Here is a 26,981-nt window from a genome sequence, read left to right on the forward strand (position 1 = left end):
CCTCACTCATTCATCCAACACAAACAAGGGAGACAATCAGATTAGATAGGGAAAAAATCTTCTACTCTCCTTTCTTTTGGTGCCTGGTGAAGGTAAGATTGCATTTTGCTGTACTATTGTTTTATAGTGAGGTGTCGACTTGTTTTTCTTTGCAATGCTTAATAATTCAAAGCAACTGGAATCAGCTACAGTTCATTTGTAGAGCGTATTTTACAGAGCATGTTTCAGGCAGCCCACTCACACTCTAATGAGACTGACAGGCGTCTCGGCTCTGCTTTATAATATTTGATTATCTGGATCTCAAGTATATTTTGCTGTACAAGCCAACAGATGGCCAGCCCACGGTTTGCATTCATTTTGGTTCAATATTTGTGCCCTTGTTGCTTGCTACAACGCAATCACATCAACAGACTTATTCAAGGCGGCTCTGCCGTGTTATTATCAGTCTGGCCTCCGGAAATACAAGGAAGAAGAGGTTGTAATCAGATATGAATTATACAAAGAAGCAATAAGGCGTTTGTTGTAAATGAAGAGACAATAAAGGATGTCAGTGAATAAGAAAAATATCTCATTCTCGCCCTCTGTTCCCTCCTATCTGAACTGATACTGAAGGGAACAGTCTCATTTCAGAGCCATGACACAAAGGTTGGTGTGAGGTGGAGGAAGTGTGGAGAGGTGTTGAGATAGGTGAAGAGAAGATGAAGTGTCAGACCCGATTGTATTACTATTGGTTGTTTATGGATCAGACACAGGCTGGTTTCATCCTCTGGGATTGATTGTCCTCTGACTGGACAGCAGGTGGATAGAAAGATGATACAAAAACAAAGAGAAAACAGATGGGAGAGTATAAAGAGGAGTGAAGCCTCACCTGAACTCACAGTAAATCTGAGAGCAGCAGTGTGCTTTTTTCTCTGACTTAATATGTGTTTCTTTTTTCTTTTTCTTTTTTTTCCACATCTGCCAAGGACGTGTTTGTCTGTTTACCTGTTAATTTACAGAGTATCTCAAAAACAACAATGCTTGGTGTAAATGCAGGCCATGAGCCCAAGAACAAGTGATTCAATTTAGAATTTCAATTTAAAAATACATGATAAAAAACATTAAGTGCTTTACAAGTATGAGGCCATTTATGTTGCCTTTACATTTTCTTCCTAAATCGTGATCTGTGAGGCAAATTTATCAATATCTATCAGGAAAAAGTATTGAGACCTTTTACTTAAGTAAAAGTAGTAATACCACAGCATAAAATACTCCATAACAAGTAAAAGTCCTGAATTAAAAATATTACTTAAATAAAATTTCATGTTTCAAAAGTACTCAAAAGTATTATGCAAAAAGTCCCCACTCAGTGATATATTTATTATACTGTATAAAGATGCTTTATGTAAATTTTTTGACACTGATCAACAGAAAAAGACCCTTTAATGTCAAGGTGAAAACAGATTTCTACAAAATGATCATCAATACAAAAAATATAAAATACATTATCTGGAGTACAAGTACAATATTTCCCTATGAAATGCAGCAGAAGTATAAAGTAACATAAAATAAAAAATAAGAAAGTAAAGTAGAAGCACCATAAAACTGTACTTAAGAACAATACTTCAGTAAATGTATTTGGTAACCTTCCACCACTGGGTCAAACCCTTTTCTCCTTTAATAGATTGTTCACCATTTAGAGTTTTTCACCACTCCTCCTACATATTGAATCCAATCTTCACCAAATTAGATCAATAAACTATTCATGAGCCCAAAAAGTGTTAATTATTTGGAGGTTTTTTGTCATAAGAGCCAAATTCTAGGGATTGTTGCTGACAAGAGGGTGAATTATGGCTCTTGTCTGTCAGGTGCAAAGATGTAATCTTTCCTCATGTTTGTGCCTAAACATGGCCAAACCTGGACCATAAAGGTATCAGAAAACATTCATATGAACGATTGTTGAAATGAGCTTATGTGTTTTTGTAGGAACTGACAAACGGTCCTCTTGACGATAAAGTGGCCAGATGAGAAAACACTCATGCGTGTCGTTGGAAAGTAATGAGAAATAATGTACAGGGTGTGGGACCCAAAAAAAATCTTGGAATTGTTAAAATATATATTGTCATTATAAATCTTATAAGTAATAGAGTAATACATTTCTAATCCCCTTCAAAGTACTCTCCTTGAGATGCAATACACTTGTCCCAGTGTTTCTCCTCTTCCTGGAAACATTTCCTGTAGTCATCTTTAGTAACCATGTCCAGAGCCCCCTGCAATTCTTCCTGGATTTCTTCCACGGTGGCAAATATTCTCTCTTTCAGTCCCAATTTTAGTTTAACCAAGCTGTAGCTGCAAATCTGATCACCCTGCTCCTGTCGAATTTTTGGGTCTCCCTTGTATTTTGTCATATATTTTAAAGGACTTGCTGACATTTATTTAAGCATAGCCTATCTGTCATAAACTGCCATAACACTTTCAATTGGAGCCAAATTTACAAGGCAGGTGAACACACTTCTCTTCTGAACAACGGTGCATAATTTGATGACTTATTGTATGTGATGCTACAGCAACATGAAATCTCCATACAGTGGTCATGAGTGTGACTCACTTGATATTTTGCACAATTCATCCTTGTACAAAGCTCTAATAATAGCAACAGGATTTAGGTATTCTCCAAAAATCATCATGATTCACAAACAGCATGCTTGTGTATTGTGTATCACTGTGGGTTTTTTTTGATGCAGACCCACATCCAGATGCAGAAAAACATTTTCGGTTATTAAAATAACAGATTAAGCGGATGGTGCAGCCTTGGTGGAATAATTTGAGTGTTTTCTTTCTGTTTGTTTCCTGGCTGTGTGTGTACAGCGTGTGGGTCTTGTTTGTGTAACATATACAATGAATCTCAGCACTCTTCACTGCAGTGGCTCTTGTGAAATATATTTAGAATTTCCATTCAGCGTTTAACCCCTAACACTCCAGCCAGGCCCATTCAAGTCCTACCACAACATCGCAGCTCTGGAGTGCAGCCTCCTCTTCCTCCTCCTCCTCCTCCTCCTCCTCTCCATCATCAGCTGGGTTAGCTGTGTTTGTTTTAGCCCAGTCCACCTGGCTCTCCATTTCATTACTTCAATTAGCTTGATTAGGACCAAAAATTGCTTGTGTCGGCTCCTTGATTGACAGCAATTGGCCACTTAGGGAGGAGAGCTGCAGACACACAGCACAGCGCTGCTCAATGACTTGTGTAGTGAAACGCGCACGTGTACAGTCTGTGCTTGCGAGTGTGTGAGTGTTTGTTTACCCTGATGGGAGTTGGGCTCACTGAAGATGAGAGCAATTCTTCAGGCAAACAATATGAGACCACCAGTGTAGAAAATCCTGATGTTTTACCCATATGTTCAATATGAATGTTTCAGGGAGCGGTAGAGCCAGATGTGTGAGTTTGTGTGCGTTTGTGTGTCCTTGCAAACAAGATTTGTGAACATCATGAATCTATCTTTCATTCAAAGCAGAATGTATCATCTCCTGCATGTATGTATTTCTATAAATAAAAGATTGCTATATCATTTGTACAGTGTAGTACAGACATTATATAGACTATAAATACACTTTTTAAAGCATTCTACAACTGTAATCATATGGACATGAAAATCCCTCCCTGCTCCACCCATACAGCTTAACATGCTCTAAGCATGTTGCAGTCAGCATGTAGCACATACAAACCGATTGGGTGAAAGCGTGACAGACAGGCAATCACTACTCAGTCATGGCACGTTTTGTTCAACCCAGTGGGAGCTGGGAATGCATCTCGTTTGGCAGAGGCGCATTAAATGGCTGGTCCTCATGTCTCTTCTCATTACGGCCCTCGTGGTCTACACGGCCTGAGTAGCGGCCGCTGGAGCAGATCTTGGGTATCTGTCTTCGCACCATCTTTGTGGCAATGTGAGATGGTGGAGTGAGGCGTTGTGTTTACAGCACATCAGTGCTAAGTACGGCCGTTCATCATCAGGCGCTGATAGCCAGAACCCGCAGAGGTCCATGACAGAACATTAATCTGCCCCTCAAACAGACAGCCGTAAGTCTCTCCTCTTCTCCTCTGCAAGTCCTATACACGTGATTGTTATTCACTCCCTTTTTCATCGTCTTTCTCTTCTCCATCTTCTTCTGTCTCATACTCCCATCTTTCCATTTTTCACCAAATTCTTCCTATCCACACCTTTGTTCCTCATTAATCTCAGCTGTCTTGAGCTTTCCACCCACTCCTGTTCTTCGCATATTGTTCATACACTATTTCATTTTATTGTTTAGGTGTGAGTCCCGCTGTCCAAATCAATCTGTCTCTCAATTATTCCTCCCTCAGTAGTCAGAGCTTTAAGAGGATCCTATCTTCATGTCTCTTCTTTTACAATTTTTAAACTTGGTGTGAAATTCTAGCAAATAACGGACAAGCTTTAATTCTTAAAGCTGCACTAATCAACATAACAGTGGATCAAATGTGCAATATGAAAGGAGTAGCTTGTAATGACAAACCTACAGAAAATTATGACCCAACTCTACAGCTTTTCAACCTCTTAGCTTCTCAGGAAATTTTAGCGTCTTTTAGCTCTCAACAATCAGATATTTCCCTCAGGAGCTGGTGGAGACCAAAACACAGCTAAAATGAAAGTGAATATTGGACTGAAATTCATCTGGTGTCCAGAATCACGACACAAATAAATACTAATGTTGCTCTGTGTCTATTGGATGTGTTAATAGGCAACTGTTTGCTTACACATTCAAAAAAAAAACCTTATTTATAAGGTGATAATTGTGTTTTCAGCTTGTTCTTTAATTAAGTGGCCAAAAAAAAAATCTGTTAATGCAGCTTTTATAAAACTTTCCTCTATGTCTGCCTTCACTGTTTCATCAGGAGGATTCTTGTCTTTTCCTCAGTGCTCAAATCTCTCCACATTTCTCTTTTTTTTTCTCGCAGCCAGGATGTCTCTTAAAAGTTCAAAGGGAGGACCAGACAGTAGACCATCCTCTGCCAACAGGTCAGTAAGATCTCATTTAAATTGGTGGAGAAAAATAGCATTGATATACCCATTAAAGTCTTATTTACAACTTAACTAAAAGCTCAATTAGGAATTGGTGAGGCTGTAAACCTTAAATCTGTTCTTTCTGTCGCAATTTTTTTTGTAAACATAAAATAAGATATGCAACATACGATCTATACTATCATTTCCTATACAGTAGCAAGTAAGCAATTAATTAACAGGAAGACAGTCTCATAGGAGATGGTCTAGTCTGCTTTAGAAAGATTTTTATAGTTTTCTGGGTAATACAATCCCTGAAACATCCCTGAACATTCAAATAATTGCCCCTCATTGCTACTGCTGTCTACCAACAATCTAAGACCTTCCACAACAGGATGGTCCATCATTAGGACAATCCATAAAGTTCAGTGTTGTTAAATTTTATTGTTGCTTTTAAATTATGAAAAGTATTCATATTAATTACACTTAGAGCACTTTAAATTGATTAAGGCGTCTTTCTCTCCTAGCATGTCTCCACGAGGAGGGAGGGGTGCAGCTGCTGGCAGATCGCTCGCTTCTGGGAGATTCAAAAACAAGGCCCTTCAGCTCAGCCTCTCCAAGAAATTCTGGTTATTATCATTCTCTGTTTCTAATCAACATTGATTAGGACAAGGGGAGTGGGTTGTGTGGATTTGTGCACCCAATTAGTGCCATCGATTGGTACATCAGGCGCAAAACAAGCCTTCAGAATTTCAAACTTCCTCTTAAATGCTTCCTTCCTACCTTCTCTAGTGACAGACCTAATGACTGATGTTAACTGGTCGGATTGCTGAGGTTTTTCAATCATTTCACTCATGCTGGGTAATTATTTCAAGGGCAGCTAGATGGAGAAATACCTTTCTAAGAATACCAACAAAATGGCACTTAAGTGTGTTTGTTAAATTAAGCTATGAGGGGAAATTATAGGCCTAGCTTTAATGATGACAGCTCTCAACACTTGGCACGCAAATGCACACTTCACAGCTCAAAGTCACAGTCTCCTTCGGCCAAGGGGAAGGGCTCTGGTGAGGATGACGGTCAACGACGCAGTAAAAGGAGCCTCAGCAACAGTTCAGCAGTGGCCGCCGCCTACATCTCCTTCCTCAATAAACTCTTTGGACAGGTTAGTTGAACAGCACATTGCTGCTTATACACACATGCATGTTGTCATGACCTTGATGTACTTTTTGGTAAATGGCTTTCACACTGCATGTTTTTGGGCTGTCTGAGAGAAAAGTGGTGAAATCTTCGGTTGTCAATCTAAAATGGAGGTCCTGGATCGCATTGTGAGACACGTGCACCAATGACTGATTTGGAGCTTTGGCAACCAAACAAAGCCTGCAGGAAAGTACTGACAGTGTCAGAAATTTAAGACCAAATTCTTTTAATGTGACTGCTGCTACAAAGAAACCAATCAGAAATTGATATGAAATTACACATAATACAGTGGCTGCCATTTTAGAATAAAGTCCAGGGGGAAAACACACCTATTTGCACAATACATCCATGGCACACACAAACCAAAATGAAAGTACAACTTTAATTCAAACTAGCAATAAGGACCCCAAAACTCCAAGAAAAAAAAGTTGTCTTTCTTTTATTTAAATTTATATTTTTCCAGGGTTTTTTGTATACAATTTTATGATACAATGAGAGTGAATAGAGTTTTGTTTGTGGCGCTTAAAGTAGTTTCTCCAGGACTAAAGCTGGTTAGAAACCCAGAGTCCCCCACTCCAATCACAGAAACCAGGTTTCTCATATGCATGATGTTTTAGAAATCAGAATACTACAGAAGACCTGATTAACTGATTATGTAAGAGCATGTAAACTTAAAAAAAAAAAACCTACATTTTAAAAATTTAACAGCATCTCTCTCAGCAAACAGTGTCCCTGTTACTCTGAATAAAGAACTTGGTGTCAGCAGCAGTTTGACAAAATAATCTTTGAGTCCAATTATTATGTATAGTTTAAATTAAAAGCTGTTCGGTGGATCTCTGCAAAAATCACACCAGGATACTTCAAAACCGTCTGCATGTCTTAATACTACTAAAGGCCAGTGAGAAAAAATGTTTTCTGTTTTTTGGGTGGATTTAACCTTTAAGAGAGCAAATTAAATAAAAAGACAATGACAATACCGTTGTCTCCTGATGAAATTTACAACGTATTGCTGCCCTCTATTCCGTTTGTAGAATGAGTTCAATCCTTATGTAGAGTCCAGTGCGATGGAGAAAATTAATAACAGCTTTTGTTGTTTCACAATGTTCCGTGATGAGTATGTATTTCAACAATCTGAATGATCTGTAAGTCCAATTTCTAACAAAATTATTAAAAATATAGGTGGAATAAAGATGAGTTTGGTGCAGAGCAGTTTATAGTGAAAAGAAACCAAAGAACACTTAATAAAGTGGAGGTTTACAGACTGAGTCACAGAAGAAAGATATAATGAATTGTTACACAGAGTGGTGTCGGAAAATGGACCCATTTGTTCAGCAGATTTTAAGTGGTGACTATTGATTGAAAATTTAAACACTGGTTGTTTGCTGTTTGTGGTTTTGTTTGCTGTAATGCCCTGTTTGCAAACCAATAATTGCGGATACAGAATGGGTCAAATGACCGTGAAAAGTGAACATCATTACCCACCTCTGTTCATTCAGACTGATCTATCTGATACAGGCCTCGTTCTCTAAATCTTTAAAAAAAAAAAAAAAAAGCAGTGCAGTGCCTGTTTTATTACCCCGCTTGACTCATGTTACGTCACTGGCTGTGGCCATGTCTGATACCCTGATCCCAGATACTGTAGCTGCAGGGCATCACAGAATATTTGGGAAAATGACAACAGCTAAAGATCCAGCTCAATGGCACCTTTCTCATTTATTTTAAAAACGTGAGTTGATTTATGTACCATGCATCCTTTACAGTAAATGTCTAACTGTAATATAAAATTTGAATGATTTGACTTATTTTTTTGTGTGTGTGTGTGTGGATGTTTTAGTCCTAATTGGCCATGGAAGATTTGTGTTGTCCTTCACAGAACCAGTAATGTGTTTGAGGTAGTGGGAGACAGACAGAAAGACTTTGGCTACATGTCTGACTCTTTCTATTGAGGAAGTGGACGTTGATCAGATCCAGGATGTTAATGAGACTGACTTAAAAACTCTGTTCTATCAAGGACAGAACTCTTAATGACAAATACCCATTAAGATAATTGATGGGAAATGGACTTTTTCTATGTTGTACTAAAACTTAAATGGTTAAACTTCGCCACAATGTAGATTTGTATTTGATGTGGACTGTTTTGTGTAATATACATTGTCTGTTTATCTATATCTTTCATTAAACATCAGTTTGGTTCTTTGTTATCTTATCATTGCCTAAACATAGTGTACATGTTCTTCTTTAGTTATTTAATCCATGAAAAAAATTGTTATGTAACAGTATCACAGTTCTTTAGTTAGATCAAGGGCCTTTTGTTTTTGTCATTCTTGCATTTTTTTTCTTTTATCTGTTCTGATCCCTGTTATGCGTTTGATTCTTTTTCTTTTTTTAGTTTTTTATGTAATGCACTTTTTAAAAATACTTTGATTATTATTGTTACTCATAATAAATCCTTTTCATCCTGGAACCTTAAGAGACCCTGGTGAAACCATAAGCAGAGCCAAAGGCTTTTCCATAAATGCCTTCATCATAGGAGAGGGATTTACTGTAAAAGATAACAGCAAAAATCTACGCCAAAGGGAGTTTTGTGCCTATGAACGTTTTAATGATGTTTCATAACTAGATTTCTTAATAACTAATGACACTGTTTCATTGTTTTAAAGCCAATTTATGGGGAATGAAAACCGTTTCACAATGACCTTGAGCGACTGTGGACTCGTTCTTCCCTGAGTTACTACCTCACCTGCCATGACTGATCTGCTTTGCTCTCCTGTGACAGTCCCTGGTTTGAATTTACTAGTAGCCAGGTACTGTAGCGGGGGTCTGTGTCACAGGACAAAGGACACATTGTTTTGGTTGCTGCCTTGAGACTGAGGCATGAAGACCATCCATCCTGCAGTGTTCCTAATCCCTGCATCAACACAAGCATTAATAACCCCCTTAGCAAGGTCCACTGTCAGCCCTCATTAGATCCAACTAGAGAAAGGGCTGGGAGAGACAAATAGCAAAAGAAAAACAATTGTTGATGTCAAGCAAAAATGGACTGAAGGAATGAACATTTTCTTTGCATATACTGTAACTGTATGGACGTTTTTAAGTGCCTTCTCCATCTGAGGAATATAGGCCTGTCCACATATGTGTCCATGCGTCATGCTTACAAAGCAGTAGGCTGCTCAGTGGGCCATGTGAAGGCAGACAGAATGAAATTAACTGTTAATGGGCTCGTTCTGACAGATGAATTGAGAGTCTGCATGGCATGCTGTCTAATCCTTTCTGGACGAAAAAAAAATCCAATTAATGTGTTGACCTTGCTATCAAAATATGCCCTTGTAGGCTAGAAGATCCTTTGCAGGGTAAACAGCGGTGCTGCTGTTCTCTGGGCAACAGAGATGTTTTAAGTCGTGGTGTTGAAAATCATATTAAAACTTAAAACAGTTATCTAAATCACAAGTGTTGTAGTATTTGAGGCACAGCACTTTGTATAGTGAAATAACTCTTGATGCAGTTGCATCTTGGCATTGCATTTGTGTTTTAACTCTGTTGGCAATTTCTACAGTGAATAATCATTTGAACGTCTGCCATGTGGAGCATCTTCCAAATAAACCACAGGGGCCTCTACTTTTCCTGGAGCTATTGTGCACTTGAACAGTATGACCTTGTATGATTTATGTATTAGCTGCCCTGAGTGCCAACATGTATTAGGAGAAAAAATATTGCACTTTTCTTTGTATTTCAGTGTCATTGTAGCTCTGATTTGCCTTTTTTATCTCTCACTTTTCAGCAGTGAAAAGAACAACTGAAGGCTGAAAAATCCTTTTTTCTAATAAAAATAGCAATAACATAATGAAAATAGGCTCTTGATGAAAAGCAATGGCCATACATAATAATGTAAAAGTAAGGTGAGCATTAGCATTAAATAGACTTAAGAACATGTTACTTCAGAGATGCATTAAGCTATGTTATCATTCACAATTGTCTATCTCATCTATATGCAATAATGAAGTATATTTTTGCGAGTGCTTTTGTGAGTTTTGCATATAAAACTATTACAGCCATCAGATAAATATGAGGTAAAAAGTGAAACATTTCCCTCTGAAATACAGTGGAATAAAAGCACTGACATAATAGAAACATTCAAGTAAAATCCAAATGCTGCACATGGACAGTTATAATTTGCTATTTCCACTGCTGCTAGTGTGTCTTTATCTTACTGTCTTTAATTCTATCCAGTCTCAATATTTTTCCTTACCGCATTAGAACGAGGACAAACAAGCCCTCAGCGAATAAGTGCAACAATCAGAGCTTTTATACTCTCCATAAGCTCTTGTATCAGTCTAGTGTCTTTGAACTTATAGATATCCTCAGGCTTGCGGCGTCTTTGTGCTAAACAATATCTCCATATGTCAGGCTCCGTTGCTCCATACTAAGATGACTGAGTTTGCATGTTTCTAGCCTCCCACTGTGGATGTGATGATGTTTCTGCAGAGGACTTGCACATTGTTAACGAGAGATTGAATGCTGCTGTAGGCACAGTTATGATTTAAACAAGGCATCCTGCTAAAGAAACATTGTCTCATTACTTTTATGAAATGATTCATGTAATTTCACAAAGATCTTTCAATCAACCATGCTCTACATATGCAAATTCAAGTCAGCACATGTTTACAAATATGGTAATTATAAAATTGAGTCAAGGACTGAGGGGTGTGATATGTGCCATCACATTTTTTAAAATATTCATTCATGGGCAATATGGATCCAAATGAAACACCCTTTTAAAGCTAACAAATTTCTTGCCTGAGGATCTGTATTTTTACACTATTGCAACTGACGACCAAATTAGTTTGCAGCGGAGTTATTAACATATTGCTATTTTAAACCCTCGGTGCACATAAATTTCACCACTTTATGCTTATGCTTAATGAGCATCTGTGGAGATTTTGTTCCTAGCTTCTAGATTTGCATCATTTTCTCTGAAAATACATGAAAAAGTGAGAGGAAGAGAGAGAGTGAGAGAGAGAGAGAGAGAGAAATAGAGGGAGAGTCACCCTGAGCAAATGTCAGAACAAGGCAGAGAATACTGAGTGTTTCACACACAAGGCTTTATGCAAATTATATGCCTTGTGTCTTTGTGTAGGCAAGTGTCTACGTGTGTGTTTCTGTGTTTACATGCATCTATGTTGCTTTGCGACGGTGCAAGGTGTGCGCAACTCACGCTCACATGTTTGTGCGTGGCTGTGTATTTGCATGCACACACACTCAGCTTCGGCTGCGTCTCCCTCAGGATGCTGCAAATGTAGTGGATGTGTTTGGGTGAGTTTGTGCGTGTGGGAGTGTGTGATATTGTGTCATTTTGCAAATTAGAAAGACATGTCTGGGTTGAAATCCCATTAGAGTTTACTGTCAGTATGCAGCAGTGTTGACATGATATGCATGTTATGCTAATTTGGTAGTCAAAAACAGATTATCACTGGGGTATTTCTCAGGAGAATTTGCAGCTTTAAAGCCACCCTGATTTTACATCCCGTCCGCCGATGCTCTCTTGTAATAGTTTCCTCTGTCTTTTTTTTTCTCTGCTGCACAGGAGAGAGAGCTGATGCCAGAGGAGTTAGATGGTAAGATGATGTTGGTGTGATTACGATGCAGGCACACAATAAATTACAACTCAACTACACAGCTTTATCAATTGTAGGCATATTTTCTCCTGTTGTGATTGCTCCTCTTCGTGATTCATGTAAGAGACTGAGACGGAAGGTTTCTCAGACTGCCTTGAAATGTTCTAGCCAGTGACTCAGCTAAAAAATCAATTAAAGCAATATAATTTGATGTTACTGAGCATACTACTGGCTGCTGGAACTTCCAGACTGTGGTCTGTCATAGGCTACCTTTGGCGACAAATTACAGACTCAGAACCAATTAATTGGGGACAGCGTGTTCAATTGGGGCAAAAGCCATGTCCCCAATTTGGAAAAAGCTGATTTTTGGGTCAGTGGTGAGGGTTAGGGTTAAGGGTAGAGTTAGGGTTAGGCAGAGAGTGGTTATGGTTATGGTTAGGGTAAGTCTCCAGGAAATGAATGTAAGTCTATGTTATGTCCCCCAAAGTGACCATGAGTGACCATGTGTGTGTGTTGGTGTGTATGTGTGTTTGACTCTTGGGAAAAACATTTTACCTTGTTTTACGGTTTGTTGCAATCTCTGTAATTTGTTTGTTTGTCTGTCAGAGCTGCAGGAGGCCTTCAAGGAATTTGACTACGATGCGGATGGCTTCATCCATTACAAAGACATAGCAGACTGCATGAGGACCATGGGCTACATGCCTACAGAGATGGAGCTCATCGAGATCATCCAGCAAATCAAGATGAAATGTGTGTATTCATCTGTCTGTTTGTATGTGTGTGGATAGTTTTCATTTCTTTCCTCAGTGGCTACACCATGTGTGAATGATTGATGGGTCTTTCTGAAGTGTGAATGTGTGAGTAATGTGTCTGTAAGTGTTGCACAAACACGTGTGCTTGCATAGGTGCTTTTTTTCTATGACTACATAAGGAACTGATGTTTGTCTTTGGAGTTGGGGACATTGAAGATGTTTTAGCAGACTGATTGATGGCCCTCACTCTGCAGGTGCAAGGGTGTATGAGTGAGTGTGATGAGAGAATGTGAGTCTGCATGTACAAGTGTGTGTTTCGTTTAGACCTACATTTCCTCTGTCTGCTTTTATCGTCAGCGTATTTTTTTTCTTTTCCGAATGTTCAAGTATAAATCTCTATGTTCAAAGTTCAAGGTGAATCATCATTGTATTGATATCTGGATTTCTGCCATAAGCATGGAGAACTTGTTCCTATAACACCTACATAGTGTCAAAGCAAGGCCTGTAAAATCTGACAACACCTACTATATAAGATTCTGCCAAGTCTTAACGTAAAGCTTTAATTGATACACAGGGCATAGACACAAAGAGCGGGCTAGAAGTGTGATGTTTTTATTGTATGCTAATTAAAGCATCATGTATGCAGCAATCCAGCAGCATTGGTTTACAGTATAAATGAGACCTGTATCACACTTACACTGCATCAGAGCATTTTTTACATGTTTATATGCAGTGGAGCAGCGGAGGTCCCCACAGTGTGCAGGTTGCACACTTTTAAAGAGAAACTTTAACTCTGTATGTCCACAAGATCTGGCTGCGTCATGTTTCAGCTCTGTCAAAGCTAAGTCACTGTTTCAGTGTCCTGGAAATGTTTCATAAGCAGAGCATCTGCTATACATGTAGTTGTGCCTCTGACTTTAACTGTGATCACTGATTTTAAATGATAATACAGCTCACCTCACAGCACAGCTGCTGTCATTAACCTGTATTTTTGTTAATTTTGTTAGATGGTGCAGTGATCTTAAAATAATGATTTTATCTGCAGCTGAGCAGACAGATAATAACTACTGGTTAACAGGTAGTATTTATCAGCCATTATCAAATTTCACACCACTTCCAATGTTCGACAACAGAAACAGAAAATATGTAAATGAGAATAACTATAATGTGATCACAGAGTGCAGGGGGAGATTTGAACGACACTGTCTCACTCCCTCTCAGTCTCTCTCTCTCTAAATACAACCATGAAAACTAGTTTTGCTGTATGTGTGTTAAGACAAAGTCAGTAACATATGAAAAGCATAATTAAACATTAATTTTGAGTCAAACGTAAATAAATACAGGCATATATAAACACTCACATTTGCATGTCACACTTCAGAGACGTGAGCCAGTCCAGCAAAAATAGACATGTCAGACAAAGATAGTGGAGCAGGCATCTGCAGACCACACGAACACTGGTTAGAATGGCAGGTGATCGTCTCTGGCATCTGTGACAGAGCTGGGACATGACGCAGCCAGGTGCGATGGACGTTACAGGGAAGGCAGCTGAAAATCTTGTCACCTCGCTGCAGTGATATAGAAGTGTACTCCTGGGTGTGGTTACAGGCGCAACAAAGCACACTTCTGAAGACTCGACTACACCCAGTTCAGCGAGAGACACTTACGTCAAGTAGTGATCATTTATAGCAAATGGTTATACAGTTAGATTTGGCGGAAAAGGTTCTGCTGCTTGAGGGAGTTCTCAAAGAAGCCGAGCAGCAATGAGGATTCTGCTTGGAGAGCTAATCCTCCTAATAAATAAACAGTACCAGTTAAAAGTTTGGACAGACCTTCCCATTCACTTGAATGAGGAATTATGTCCAAACTTTTGACCGGTACTGTATATACACATTAAATCTCAGTTAAAATCTTAGTAGTCAGTCTTAATATTGAAGTACCACATAAGGAGGAGGTTGCGGTGGTGGAAGGAGCTGCAGCAGCAAACTGTGTTGATAAGAGCGTAATCGGCAGAGTGAACTGTGACATTGTCAGGTTAAAATGTTCACGGTATACACCAGCATGAATGTGATGATGATGATGTGGATGTTACCAGTCACACAGCTGTGGATGAGTCAGTGATTGTAAAAGCATATTGAAAACAGCTGAGGCCAATCAGCTGAAACAAGTACAACTTCAGTGCTCTGCCTGAGCTAACGCTATGCTCCATTAGTAGTGGTGTCGCGTTAGTGTGGTCAGAGGTGAAACAGACTTGATACTTATGGGCAGTGAAACATTGCTTTACAGCCTATTATTACTCTACTCTTACTCTAAAGGGGTTGCTTCACCCAGATTACAAAAATCACAGAGTTATCTAGCATTTTAGACAGTTTTGGTTTTATTTGCTGAGGCTTCTACTGAAGAAATAGTTCTTATGCAAACTGTCAACAAGGTGTTCTGTGTAATGGGGACGTTTCTGGATGGGAATGTTGCTGTTGAATCTGTTTGTCATGATCAATGCTGTGAGTACTTTCCATTGTATTGGGGTGGAGGCACAAACCTCCAAAGACCTGGGCAAATAAAATTCAGCATGGCTAGACACCATCTTTATTTTATTTTATTTTTTGTAACTAGGTGAAGCAACCCTTTAACCAAGTGGTTAGGTTAATCATACCAATTGGTGTAGTGTGTGTTGTTACATGGTAGGGATGTGCAGAAAGCCCAGTATTTGTATCTATATTTGTTTGGAAAATTATTTATATTTGTATTCGAATTAAAATGGAAATAGGTGTAAAAATCCAGTTTTTATTTTTATTACACTTTTAATTTTAGGATATTTTTCTTCCCGAAAACAAATAATTTCAAAAATATTTGTATGAAATAAATGTTTGTAAAAAACCCACTATTTGTGCTTTGCCGAATAACGTATTTGTATTCAGGCATATCCCTATTACATGGTTTATTATAATAAGGATTTTGAAATTAGAAACATCTATATGTGTAAGTGCCTTCTTTGAAAAAAAGCCTGAAGTCAGGATCAATTTACACACAACATAGCATTGAGACCCCAGGACAATAGCACTGATAATGAGCAAAATATTGTGGGACCAGCGTATAATCGTTTGGCCTCAAAACATACATCATGTTAGATACAGTAAGGTGGTGATCCTCAGGGACCAGAGTGCAGCTGATTTTCTGACCTAGCAACTAGTTAATTGGATTCACCTGCTGTCCCAAGTGTAAGTTATTTCCTGATAAGATGGTTAAAATAGCAACAGCAAGGATCTTGAAAAGCAGGATTGAGAGAGCCACTGCAGCGTAAATGTCCCCAACTGATGTGAACAGAACACAAATGTACTTTAAATTCATACTTCATGCCGAATTACAGGGAAATGTGTATAAAATGACTCATATTTCATTGAGACGCTTCCATTTAATGTAATGTTCCAGCCATAAAAACAGTGTTTCAGATTTGAATTATAAGCTTTATACACTATAACAGCAATGAATGGCAGCAGATGCACAATATGTGATGCTTCAAACAGAGTAGAAAAACATTTTTATCTCAAAGGGAAACTATGAGATAAATTTTGAGAACATTTGTGCTTTATTTTTTTAAACATAAGTATCATGTCATACTGTATAATATGAATTTTTCATCTGTTCACTGATGTTCTTTGACCTATAAGGTAGAATGGTAGACATTTATAGTTTAATCTCTGCAGTTCTGCAGTAATCCCTATAGAACCAATGATGCCGTGAAATTCAGTCTTTTTCCCATAACTAGCATAGCACTATCAATTTAAGAAAAATAATCTCCCAAGACTTTTGGGATAGGTTTTCTACTCCATGATTATAGACTGACCCACTTAACGCACAGAGATTTTTTTAAGGCAGTGTCAGGAATCCCCCCAGACTTCTGCTCCACAAGCCAGGCAGCCAAAATAATATATACCTTACCTTGAGGCAACTATGAAAATCCTTTGCTAACTGAAAAATCATATAATTAATTGCAAGGAGTGGTCTTTTATCTCAGAATCCTTCAGCTGCTGCTGTAACTAGTAGATGGCTAGTTAGATGACAGCCATTAGATTCAAGATTCAGCCCCATGAAAATGCTTTTCCGTGCAAGCAGAGTTCGCCATTTGATTCTCATCCGCCACAGTCCTGAGACTGAGAGCACTGATTAAATTTCTGAACCAGTAAATGACCGCATGACTTTATTGAAGTAGTCTTTCACATCCACCAATGCCCGGATAATGAAAACAGACCGAGCCTATTCATCTACACTATCAAATAAGCCTGTCTTTTGTCAAACTAATAACATGAGCCATCTCATTGTATCAGTCTGTTTTGATAATTGCCATGGGGATCAAACAAAACAAAACTGGGTTGAGAGGAGCATAAATGAGCACATAGTTAAATGTATTATAAGAGTCTCTGAGCACTAAGGACATTCATTAACGTTTCACAGACAACATAGTATTAAATCAGGAAAGGAAGCCATTACTACCTTTACAGAAGTACTGCACTTAAGTACAATTGTGAGACACTTGTACAGGTGTCACCCCAAATTATGGGATGTCATGAAAACTACAGTTGGTCTGCAGGATAAAAGTAGAAAAGAGTGGCATTAGATGGTTTTAACTCTGACAAGTCATTGGCCCAATAGCTCAATGAGTTAGATTTGATATCAGATTTGACGTTCACAATTTTTCTAATGAATCTGATCAACTAAAAGTTAGCCTTTCTAACTTGTCCCCCCTTACTATGTTTGATAATGCACTGTTAAGTGCTACAAATGCAAGACAAGTCCTGGCCCAGATAACATTTGGGGCCGCTTGCTCACCTGTCATGTAGAACAACTAGGTCCCATTTTTAATTATATCTTCATGTTGTCATTCAGCCAGCAGAGGTTTCCAAAATTATGGAAACAGTCTATTGTGATTCCTGTTGCCGATAACAACCACCCAAAGGTCCTGAATGACTATAGGCCAGTTGCCCTGACCTCCCTGGTCATGAAGTCCTTTGAGAAACCGGAACAAAACAAAGAAAACAGGAACTTCTGGACAAAACCCAACACCTTCTTGATCCATTTCAGTTTGCTTACAGGGCCGGGATGCTACTGCCATCTTGCTTGACCTTTTATTCAAGCACCTAGAGGGCAGTAAAACTCATGCCAAGCTGTTATTGATTTTTCATCAGCTTTTGACACCATTCAACCCCACCTGTTGGTGGATAAACTATCTTAACTATTTTGGTGTTGACTAGTTTGGCTGGTTGGATCCTTGACTTCCTCTCCAACAGGACCAAGAGGATGAGGGTGAACGAGTGCATGTCAGAGGAGTTCTCTTCATCTACAGGTTCATCTCAAGGGTGTGTCATCTCACCACTCCTTTATATTCTGTATACACATGACTGTCGGAGCCAGTTTGAGAACCAATATATCCTGAAGTTTGCGGATGACTCAGTTATAGTCAGTCTCCCCCACGATGACGAATCAGGTCATGGCCCTGTGGTTGATTATTTTTTTAAACTGGTGCCAAAATTCATTCCTCCAATTTAGTGTATCAAAGACAAAAGACGTGCATAGACTTTAGACACCATCCTCCTCCCACTCAGAGCACGATCACTGAGGGTCAAGAGGTGGAATCTGTCGTCGGCCATAAATACCTTGGTTCAATCATCGAACAATCTCATTTTTGAATGTAATACAATGACTTTTCTGCCTACGAAAACCAAGTTTCATGTTGACAGGTCCCTGATGATGTCTTTTACAAATCCTACATAGAATCAATTTTATCATTTCCCCTCATCTGTTGGTATGGCAGTCTAAATGTCAAATCCAAGAATGCACTGGCTAAAATAGTGAATACAAGCAGCAAAATTACAGGTGTCTAACAGTGTAGCCTGTCTGTTCCGTATAGCTGTCAGGTGGTGAAGAGGGCAAATTACATCCCGTCTGACAGCACCCACCCTCTTCATCAGGAGTTTCAATCCCTACCCTCTGACACCCGCTTCAGATTCCCCTCAATCAAGACAAACAGATACAAACACTCATTCATCCCCACAGCCATTACCCTCCTCAACTCAGGGAGAAGATCATAGCTTGCCCATCATGAGTAAGAAGGCCTACTTGTAGGATGAAGTTTATGTTGATTTCTGATTACGTTGTTGCCGCTGGGTGGATTTGTTGATGAGTTTTGATTGTAATGCTATGCTGGTCATGTAGGGGAATGCCAGGATAGTCATCATTGTATTGTATTTTGATGCTAATGCTATGCTGGTCATATTTTATGTAGGGGGATGACAAGATAGTCATTGTTACTGTTCTGACTACTGTTTCAATGATTATGCTTGTTCATTGATGCAGTTCTGCTGAGTCTGTGTCACTCTTGCTAATGCAGGTTTGTTTTATGTTGCACTTCAGGCTACAAAACCAAATGCCCTTCAGGGACAAATAAAGTTGAACTTTAACTTTATCTTTAACAAATATTGTACCCTTTATTCCACTACATTTATTTAACAGCTAGTTTTTCACTGATTGTGTTTTTATTTGTTAAAAATATGTTAAACCTGACTTGAACTTCAAACAAAAAATGACCTCAAAGGCAAAACTGACAATAAAACTATACAAGATATTTGATTATAATATTTACCACTTTTCTTTCACTGATCGGGATTTCTCTGTAGTCAATTTTTTCAGATTCACTTTTGAATTTTTCAGTTGACACTAAGACCTCCTTTTGGCCAGTTGTTTTGGGGCTGCATCCCCAATGGCCAGTTACTTTCAGAATGACAGGTCAGTGGTCTGGACGAGCAACAAGTTGTACAAAACAGTACAAAAGAAAAAGTGACAGCAAAGGAGAAATTCCAATTAATTTCTGTAGATTACTACAGTAATCTCTTCTCTTTACTGTAGTAATCAAGTGTTGCATTTGGGGGTTTTGGTTTCAAATTATTCACTTATTCACTTTCAATTTAATTTATTTAGTTTGATTTTGGGCAGATTTTGTTAAATTATTATGAAACAAATCTAATTCCATACATATAAGTGTAGCTTCAAGCCACACCAGGCAGCTGTTTTTCAGTGAAAGGGCTCAGATAAACCTACAGTATAGTAAACTACATGCCCAGCACCACATGACAGACAGACGTGCTAGCTGGTCAACATACAGGAGCATTTAGCAGCTAAAAAGATGGTTATTTCTCTGAGAAGTTGGTAGAGACTAAAGCAGAGCAACAAGTAGCATTAATAACATTCACCAGGTGACTAGATACAGCTGCAAATGAATGCTAAGTTTCCCCTTGTCTGCTGAATGTTTATGCTAAATAAGCTTTTGTTTGCTAATAGGTTCACGATCATGACTTTATAAGATGATAATATGTCAATGTTGTGTTTTCCGACATGTATGTGCCAACATCCACCTGTGTGTGCTCTGTCTTCCTACAGGGGGTGGTCATGTAGACTTTGATGATTTCTGTGAGCTAATGGGACCAAGGATGCTGGCTGAGACAGCTCATATGGTCGGGCTGAAGGAGCTCCGCTGTGCCTTCAAACAGGTAAGAGGCCCCCAGCTAAAAACTCAAAGAAGTCTGACTTCAAGCAGGCCGCCTGGTATTGTGACAGTAGGCCTACTTTGAAGTGTGCAATAGGACCTTTCCTTAGAGCGTTCAAGAGTTCATGGCTCTCACTTGTAAACAAGCCTAAGGGAAGTGGCATAGCTGTCTATTAATGCAGAAGAAAAATGGGGAAAGAGGATAATTAATATTGATGTTTTAATGTAGCCTAGTTGCAGCCACTATATATGTGCACTTCTCTGTCTCTCACCTGTTCATTAGTGCTCATTAGACATGCCTGCTCTTCTATTTTAAATTTTGTGGTGCCTCAATAATCTGCAGGAAATCTCTATTGAATTGCTATCTCTGACGTCAATACAGAGGCAGGTAAACAATTTGATTGTCCCCCAAAGCCAAGTCCTGATGTGACATAGCCTTTGACCAAACAAAACAAATGAGGTGATGATGTTATTTATAAGCACAGCCACACACCTGGGTTCAGCCATTTAACACATTACTACTTGATAGGTTTTTAATGATTACTGCAGAAAGGACAGCACTGAAAGTGCTTTTAATGGTTATAAATATCAGACTAGAGTGTACAATATGCTAGTGGACGCTCCTGCTGTTCATTTATATGGGCCAATCTATATTATAAATTTGTTCTCATGCATTAAATGTGACCACTTTTAGCGCCTAATAAAAGCTGCTGCCTCAGGGAAGTTATGGCATTTAAATTATGGTATTTCAATGTTAATGCTTTTTTATGTAAAATATGCTCTCTCCATGGCTATACCAAACAGTGTTTAGTTACACCTCAGAACGTAACAATGTTAGGAGCTAAAGCAAACAATGTAAATTTAAAACAAGAGTCTGTGAGTTTGTACTTTAACACGGGATTGAGCCAAGTGCTAAATTTAGCATGCTAACACACAATGCTAACATGCTGATGTTTTGCAGGCCTACCATGTTCATCATATTAGTTTGAGTGTTAACATTTGCTAATTAGCACTAAACACAAAGTGCGACAAGGCTGATGGGAATGTCATTAGTTTTGCAAGTATTTGGTCATAAACCACAAATTGACTTGCTTGTGGTGCCAGATGAAAAGTCAGGTGATAACATAATCATAACAAAATATATATAAATAACAAAATAACATAATAATCATTTTCATAAATAACTTTGGTGATGTTATTTATGAAAACAGTTGTGGCGAATTTTCACCGAAAACCCAAAATATCAACCTCACTGTAATGCTGCGGAAAATAAAGTCATGTGTCACGTATTAAGGCTGAACCCAAATGCAGACACGGGACAAGCAGGTAAGGAGAAGTAAGTCTTTTGTTACAGAGACTGGGAGCAATGGAGAGATGGTGGCTGGATGGTGTTTGGGCTGAGGTGAGGGGGAGGAAACCAGGAGGTGGTTGTCAGAGGCAGGGTTGCCAGGTCTGCACTTTTCCTGCGGAATTGGGCTACTTTTGAAGTGTTGCCACGGGTTGAATTTTTTGTCCACTGGTTGGGTAGACCTATTTTGCATGCAAATTACATGAATAATATCTATAAATAAAAATCCATATTTTAAACGAATTTTTTTTTTTATACCCAAAGCCTAAGCCTACCAAACTGACTCCAGATCAGCATATACACACACACCAACACACTACCCATGTACACACACACACACACACACACACACACACACACGACATACTGTAATGCTCTCTGTTGCCTGGCACCCGCCTCTCAAACCCTTCTCTGGAAAACTGCTTTAAATGCTGACACACTAAACATTTTTGGGTGTTACTTTGTAGATATTACAATACAATTGGCAATGACAGCAATGCTGTTGGACTTTAAAAGCAGTATGTATAGTTTGGCAGAGGCATATTTTGAGTTCTGAGGTCTGTGCTATGAAGCAGGATTTGGAGTTAGCGAGGTAACTTCAGGTTTAACTCTGGGTTTTCAAGATTACAACAGTGGTTCACTTCTTACCGGGTTATATTGCCATGGTAACTTATGCTTAACAGCTAACCTGCTCCGGAGCAGGTTAACTGACCGATCAGATCACTGGAAAAAAAGGAGTCATCATTCCTACATATCCCGACATGGACAAAAGTCCTGAGTTTACAATGAAGTGACAAGTAAAAAAGACTAAAACATATTTTTATAGGTCAATGGAAACATTGTTCCAGGCTTTATATTTCCACTCTGGTTTCAAAACGGAGCTTCTAACAAACAGAGAGGTCATTTACGACACCAAATACATGATGATAATTTTAGCTGCATTTTAATTGTGTAAACTTCACTTCACTACATTTTATCCCTGGAGTGACAGCTGACAATGTGGATGATTTTACACTCTGATTCCATCACTGCAGCTCAGAATAACATCAGACAACTGTTTGATGATAATTGGAGATAAAAACAAAAGTTTGTCTTTTATTAGAAAATAATCCAAACACTTTTAATTAGCTCCCATGATTATAAATGCAACATTTGGGTCAGATAAACCTCATTAGTCATTAACTACTTTTCCACTCTTTGCTTCAGTGGCAGAAACAATCTGGCATTACTTGTAAGTTTTTTTTTTATGTGACATATTCAGAAAGGTTTCATCTTCATCCAACTAAATAGCAAAAAATACTCACTCTATACTTAAGTCATATGTAATAATTACTGCATTTATTTTAAGACTCAGCCTACTTTTAATATGTGGAAATTATTTCTAGTGTTTCTACATCTTTTTATTCTGTTGTATGATTACAGACTCGTTAACATTTCACTTCATTAAATATGTCAATTAATATGCTGTCCCTAAAACAGAAGTTTGCTGCAGGTACTTGGTATCACCATTTCATCTCATATCATATGAAGTTATTCATTCATGGTTCTGATGATGTCGCTCATAATTAACAGCCTTTCACATGAACGTGCTCGTAGCTGGAAAACCCACAGTTGACTGAGCTAGTTGATAGCCAGCTTTGTATGCAATGTTAGGATCAGTGAAGCAAGCTAACAAAAAGATATCCTGGCTATGTTGAACTTGCATTATGAATGTCTGTAAAAAATGTCACGAAAAAAACATCTGTATACTTACTCCAAAACCAAATAGACAACGTTTTGATCTTTGTGTTTTTAAGAGTCCAACTGCACCTATGTGATGTGTGTATGACTGAAACCCTTCATTGTATAAAGTTTCATGACAATCAGTTGTTGAGATATTTCCTTTTGGACCAAAGTGCTGGACTGGCTGACAAACACACTGACATTACCATCCCAGACACGCTGCTGGTAAGGCTAAAAAACATACTCTGGTCTTGAACTTCTGTGGTGTTTTAATGAGCTTTACTTGGTTGTGTCTGAGCTTTGTGGGGAGGCATTCAGTACTATCTGACCCCATCTATCAAGCTTTTATCTGTAGGCAAGACTCATTCGTTTGCATAAAAAGTTTTTAAAAGCGTGTGTTGCTCTGTTCATGTATTAAAGTCGTTAACAAGGTTCAATTCAATTCAGTTCAGTCACTTTATTATCCCAGATGGGAAACTTGACTCGCAGTCAGGGGCAAAAGATAAAGCAACAACACAAGTAAAAAACAAAAACAAAAGACAAAAACAAAAAGCATATTAATGTTTCTATTGTTTTCTATTTTGAAAACACAAGGTTACATGGTCATCTGCTATTGTATCTAGAGTTTCTTGCCTCACGCTTGCATCATCATCAAGGTCCTGAATGATACAGTCAAAATCCAGAAATTCACATGTTCTGACGTTTGACTGCACTGGTAGAGAATATTCATTAAATCTCAACACTATTCTTGAGTAAAAACTTCTGCAACTTCAAAGCACCCTTCAATCAAATGAGAATAAATTTCCAACTCAGTCTCATAATCACTTTAAAAAGTCTTTCTCACTTCAGTACTAACACCTTGTGAGTCAGTGTTGCCCCATCTGCAGACTCAAGCTGTTTTCAGACTTCCAGGGACCTCATGTAGCCATGTTACAGCTATTACCCAAGTGAAACTCGATGATAACTGAAGAAATTTAATTAACTTTTGCGTGGTATAATTTATAAAATTATTTCTGTTTATCTGGGTCTTGTGATAAATTTCTCTCCCCTCTGTTTCTGTCTTTCTTCCTCTTCCTTGTACTGCATTCAATCTGTCCACCCACCTCATTAGCCCAGCAACACGCATTGTTGTTCTTTCATTCTTTGCTCTTTCTCTCACCCCTAATCATCTTCACCTTTTTATCTATTTATTTGTCTCTCTTCACTCACTACATGTCCTTGTCTCCACCTCTTTGCTCTCCACTAACCCAACACGTTGCAGTTTGACTGTGATGGTGATGGAAAGATCACACTCGACGAGTTGAAGGAGGGCATGAAGACCCTCCTGGGGGAGAAGCTGAAGAAAGGAGAGCTGGAGGAGATCCTCAGCGACATTGACCTCAACAAAGATGGCAACATCGACTTTGATGGTGAGCGGTTGGGGGCTGGAGGGGGGGTGGATAGACATTAATACAATTCATAAAAACCAATGATAAAACACTTGGGACAGGCGGGTGTTATGATTTACAGGAGGGAAGAGTGACGTAGAGGAGGGACAGAGCAGAGAAGGTCAGCAAATCTAGTTGGAATGGGTTGAAGATGAAGGGGAGAGAAGGAGAAAATGGGGAAGAAATGAGGCAGGAAAAGGGTGCGATGAGAAAGGAGGGATGGTTAAGTCAAGGTAGGCTGGTTGGAAGGGCCAATCCAATCTAATCAGCAGTGCATTAAGACAATCAATTCACATGCCTGGACACCTGTCACATGTTACACATAAAGAACACACACTGTTGGACGGCTCAAGGACTTTGCAGAAATTACATTACCATGTATTACCTCGCAAGCGAATAAACACACACACACACACATATATAAACACACAGATGCACGTCAGGCACCATCAACACCACAGTATGTTAGTGCGATCACAGGCTGCCGAAAAAAGCAGAGGTGCTTAGAGGTGTGATCCTGTTTGTCTTGTCTCAGCAATCCAATCAATTGCAATTATCGGGAACATATGAAAAGGCGTGTCAGTCTCAGAAGGGATCAATAAGCAGGTGCTCCTCATTATCATCAATTAGCCCCTAGGGCAGCGTTTGAGTGTATCTATCCAGTTTTGTCCACACTGGCAGAATATCCAACAATCAGGCACCAGACCGATAAGCACTGGGGAGACGGATCTGAATATCTAGGTGCAGGTGAAGCTCAAGTGACTGATTCGATGGTTTACTTCTTTTTATAGAAAATGGTTAGAGGAGTTGTACCTCAAGAAACAATGTTAGTGGGTTCATCCGGAATTAAAGCTTTAATTCTCAGTCAATCAATAGATTCGCATCTACAATCAGAAGTCTTTCAGAGCAAAGCCCTCCAGGAAGACAATGGGTAAAGGAAGATGTGATTGATTGGATGGATTTAGTGAAACCTGCCTCAAGCGTTGACAGGACACATCAATAGCTGTCCTGATTGACAAGTGAATCCACAATAATGGATACAGCAAGCTGAAACAAGTGGTAATCAAACTGATTACTGATTACAAGTCAAGAAGAGATGAACAGAGCCTGAAAAAAATGGCAGTAGGCATGTTGGAGTTGTTAATATTTAAAGTTTAACAAGGCTTAACCAGTTCTTTATTATTATTATTTTTTAACAGCAAGAAAAATTAAACTGTCATATTTAAATTTTCAGCTCAAATGCTCCTCTATCTGTCAGTTTTTCAGCTTTAACATATCACCCCATCACCACTTCAGTTTTTCATTAACTTAGTGATAATGGAAACATTTTTTTTCATTATATCACACTGTGAGCTGTGGTTAGTTTCCAGTGCAATTTCATGTGGGCTGATAATGATGTGGCTGCGTGCCTTGCTGTCCTTTCATGATATCAGAGTGTCATTAGTCCTTATCCGTGGATCTGCTGCTGTCTCTGTCTCCCTCTACAGAGTTTGTTATGATGCTTTCTGCACGATGACCTCCTATGGAAGAAGATGGAGCATTCAGCACTGGATCCATAGGGCTGTGTACCATATATCCATAACCACTGTTTATTCCTGCTGCTGCAGTCTTTCCTCTGTATATTTGAAATGTATGATTGTAAAAAATAGAGACAAAGATATCTATTTATATTTTGATAATAAAGACTGAGTTTGAGTAAATATTAGGGGTAAGGGGTGAGTTATGAAACGCTTAACTTTACGAAGCAATAATGCTGCATTGTCGCCCCCTGGTGGATCAAAGGTGTAGAGACTCAAAATGACGCTACATTCATTTTCTATGATTGTGTACAGCAGGGGCATACAAAGTCTGAGACTGTGGGCCTTCCCTCAGACAACCCCACCCTTCTCCCCCAATGATATTACATGATCATGATTATATAACATGATTCTGTTATTTGATCCCATGGCATAGACACTCAAAAATTGAGCCAAGACAGCCTGGTATTGTTGTATGACATACTTCAAACAACACCAAATACATAAAAAAAGGGTCTGTCTGAAGCCATTTCTTTGTTTCTCACTCAGGAAAAGTGGGAAAAACAGTAAAATTCCCCAATTCCCCAAAAGTACTGTATCTCTGAACTATCTCTTTAACCAGATCACACACATTTAGGCTATTCTATGTGATCTCCTTCTGATAACTAGCCCCTCTGAGTGGGCCCGCCTTCCACTTTGAAAACCTCTGATGTACAGCATTTCTCTCACATCTGGTATTTTTACTTCAGGTTCACTGGGGACTGTAGCTTATCATAACTTCTTTTTTTGTAAAGACAGACATGGAATAAGTGGAGAATGATGTGCAACAAAATTTTCCAGCCAGACTAGAACCATTGATGTTGTGATCACATATT

The 26,981-nt window shown here is 38.8% G+C and overlaps 1 protein-coding gene across 1 annotated transcript; it reads left to right on the forward strand.

Annotated features, from left to right (window-relative positions):
* On the forward strand, positions 1–26,289 carry cabp4 (calcium binding protein 4). The gene is made up of 9 exons (XM_067584686.1): positions 1–92; positions 4,952–5,012; positions 5,522–5,623; positions 6,018–6,156; positions 11,773–11,803; positions 12,410–12,553; positions 19,987–20,096; positions 24,424–24,571; positions 26,077–26,289. The coding sequence occupies exons 2-9, from the start codon at positions 4,957–4,959 to the stop codon at positions 26,103–26,105; spliced, it is 759 nt and encodes a 252-aa protein (XP_067440787.1). The 5' UTR covers positions 1–92; positions 4,952–4,956; the 3' UTR covers positions 26,106–26,289.
* Positions 26,290–26,981: the final 692 nt, after the last annotated feature.

The sequence above is a fragment of the Thunnus thynnus genome, chromosome 3 (genome assembly GCF_963924715.1).
Source record: "Thunnus thynnus chromosome 3, fThuThy2.1, whole genome shotgun sequence".
In the NCBI taxonomy this organism is placed as follows: domain Eukaryota; kingdom Metazoa; phylum Chordata; class Actinopteri; order Scombriformes; family Scombridae; genus Thunnus; species Thunnus thynnus.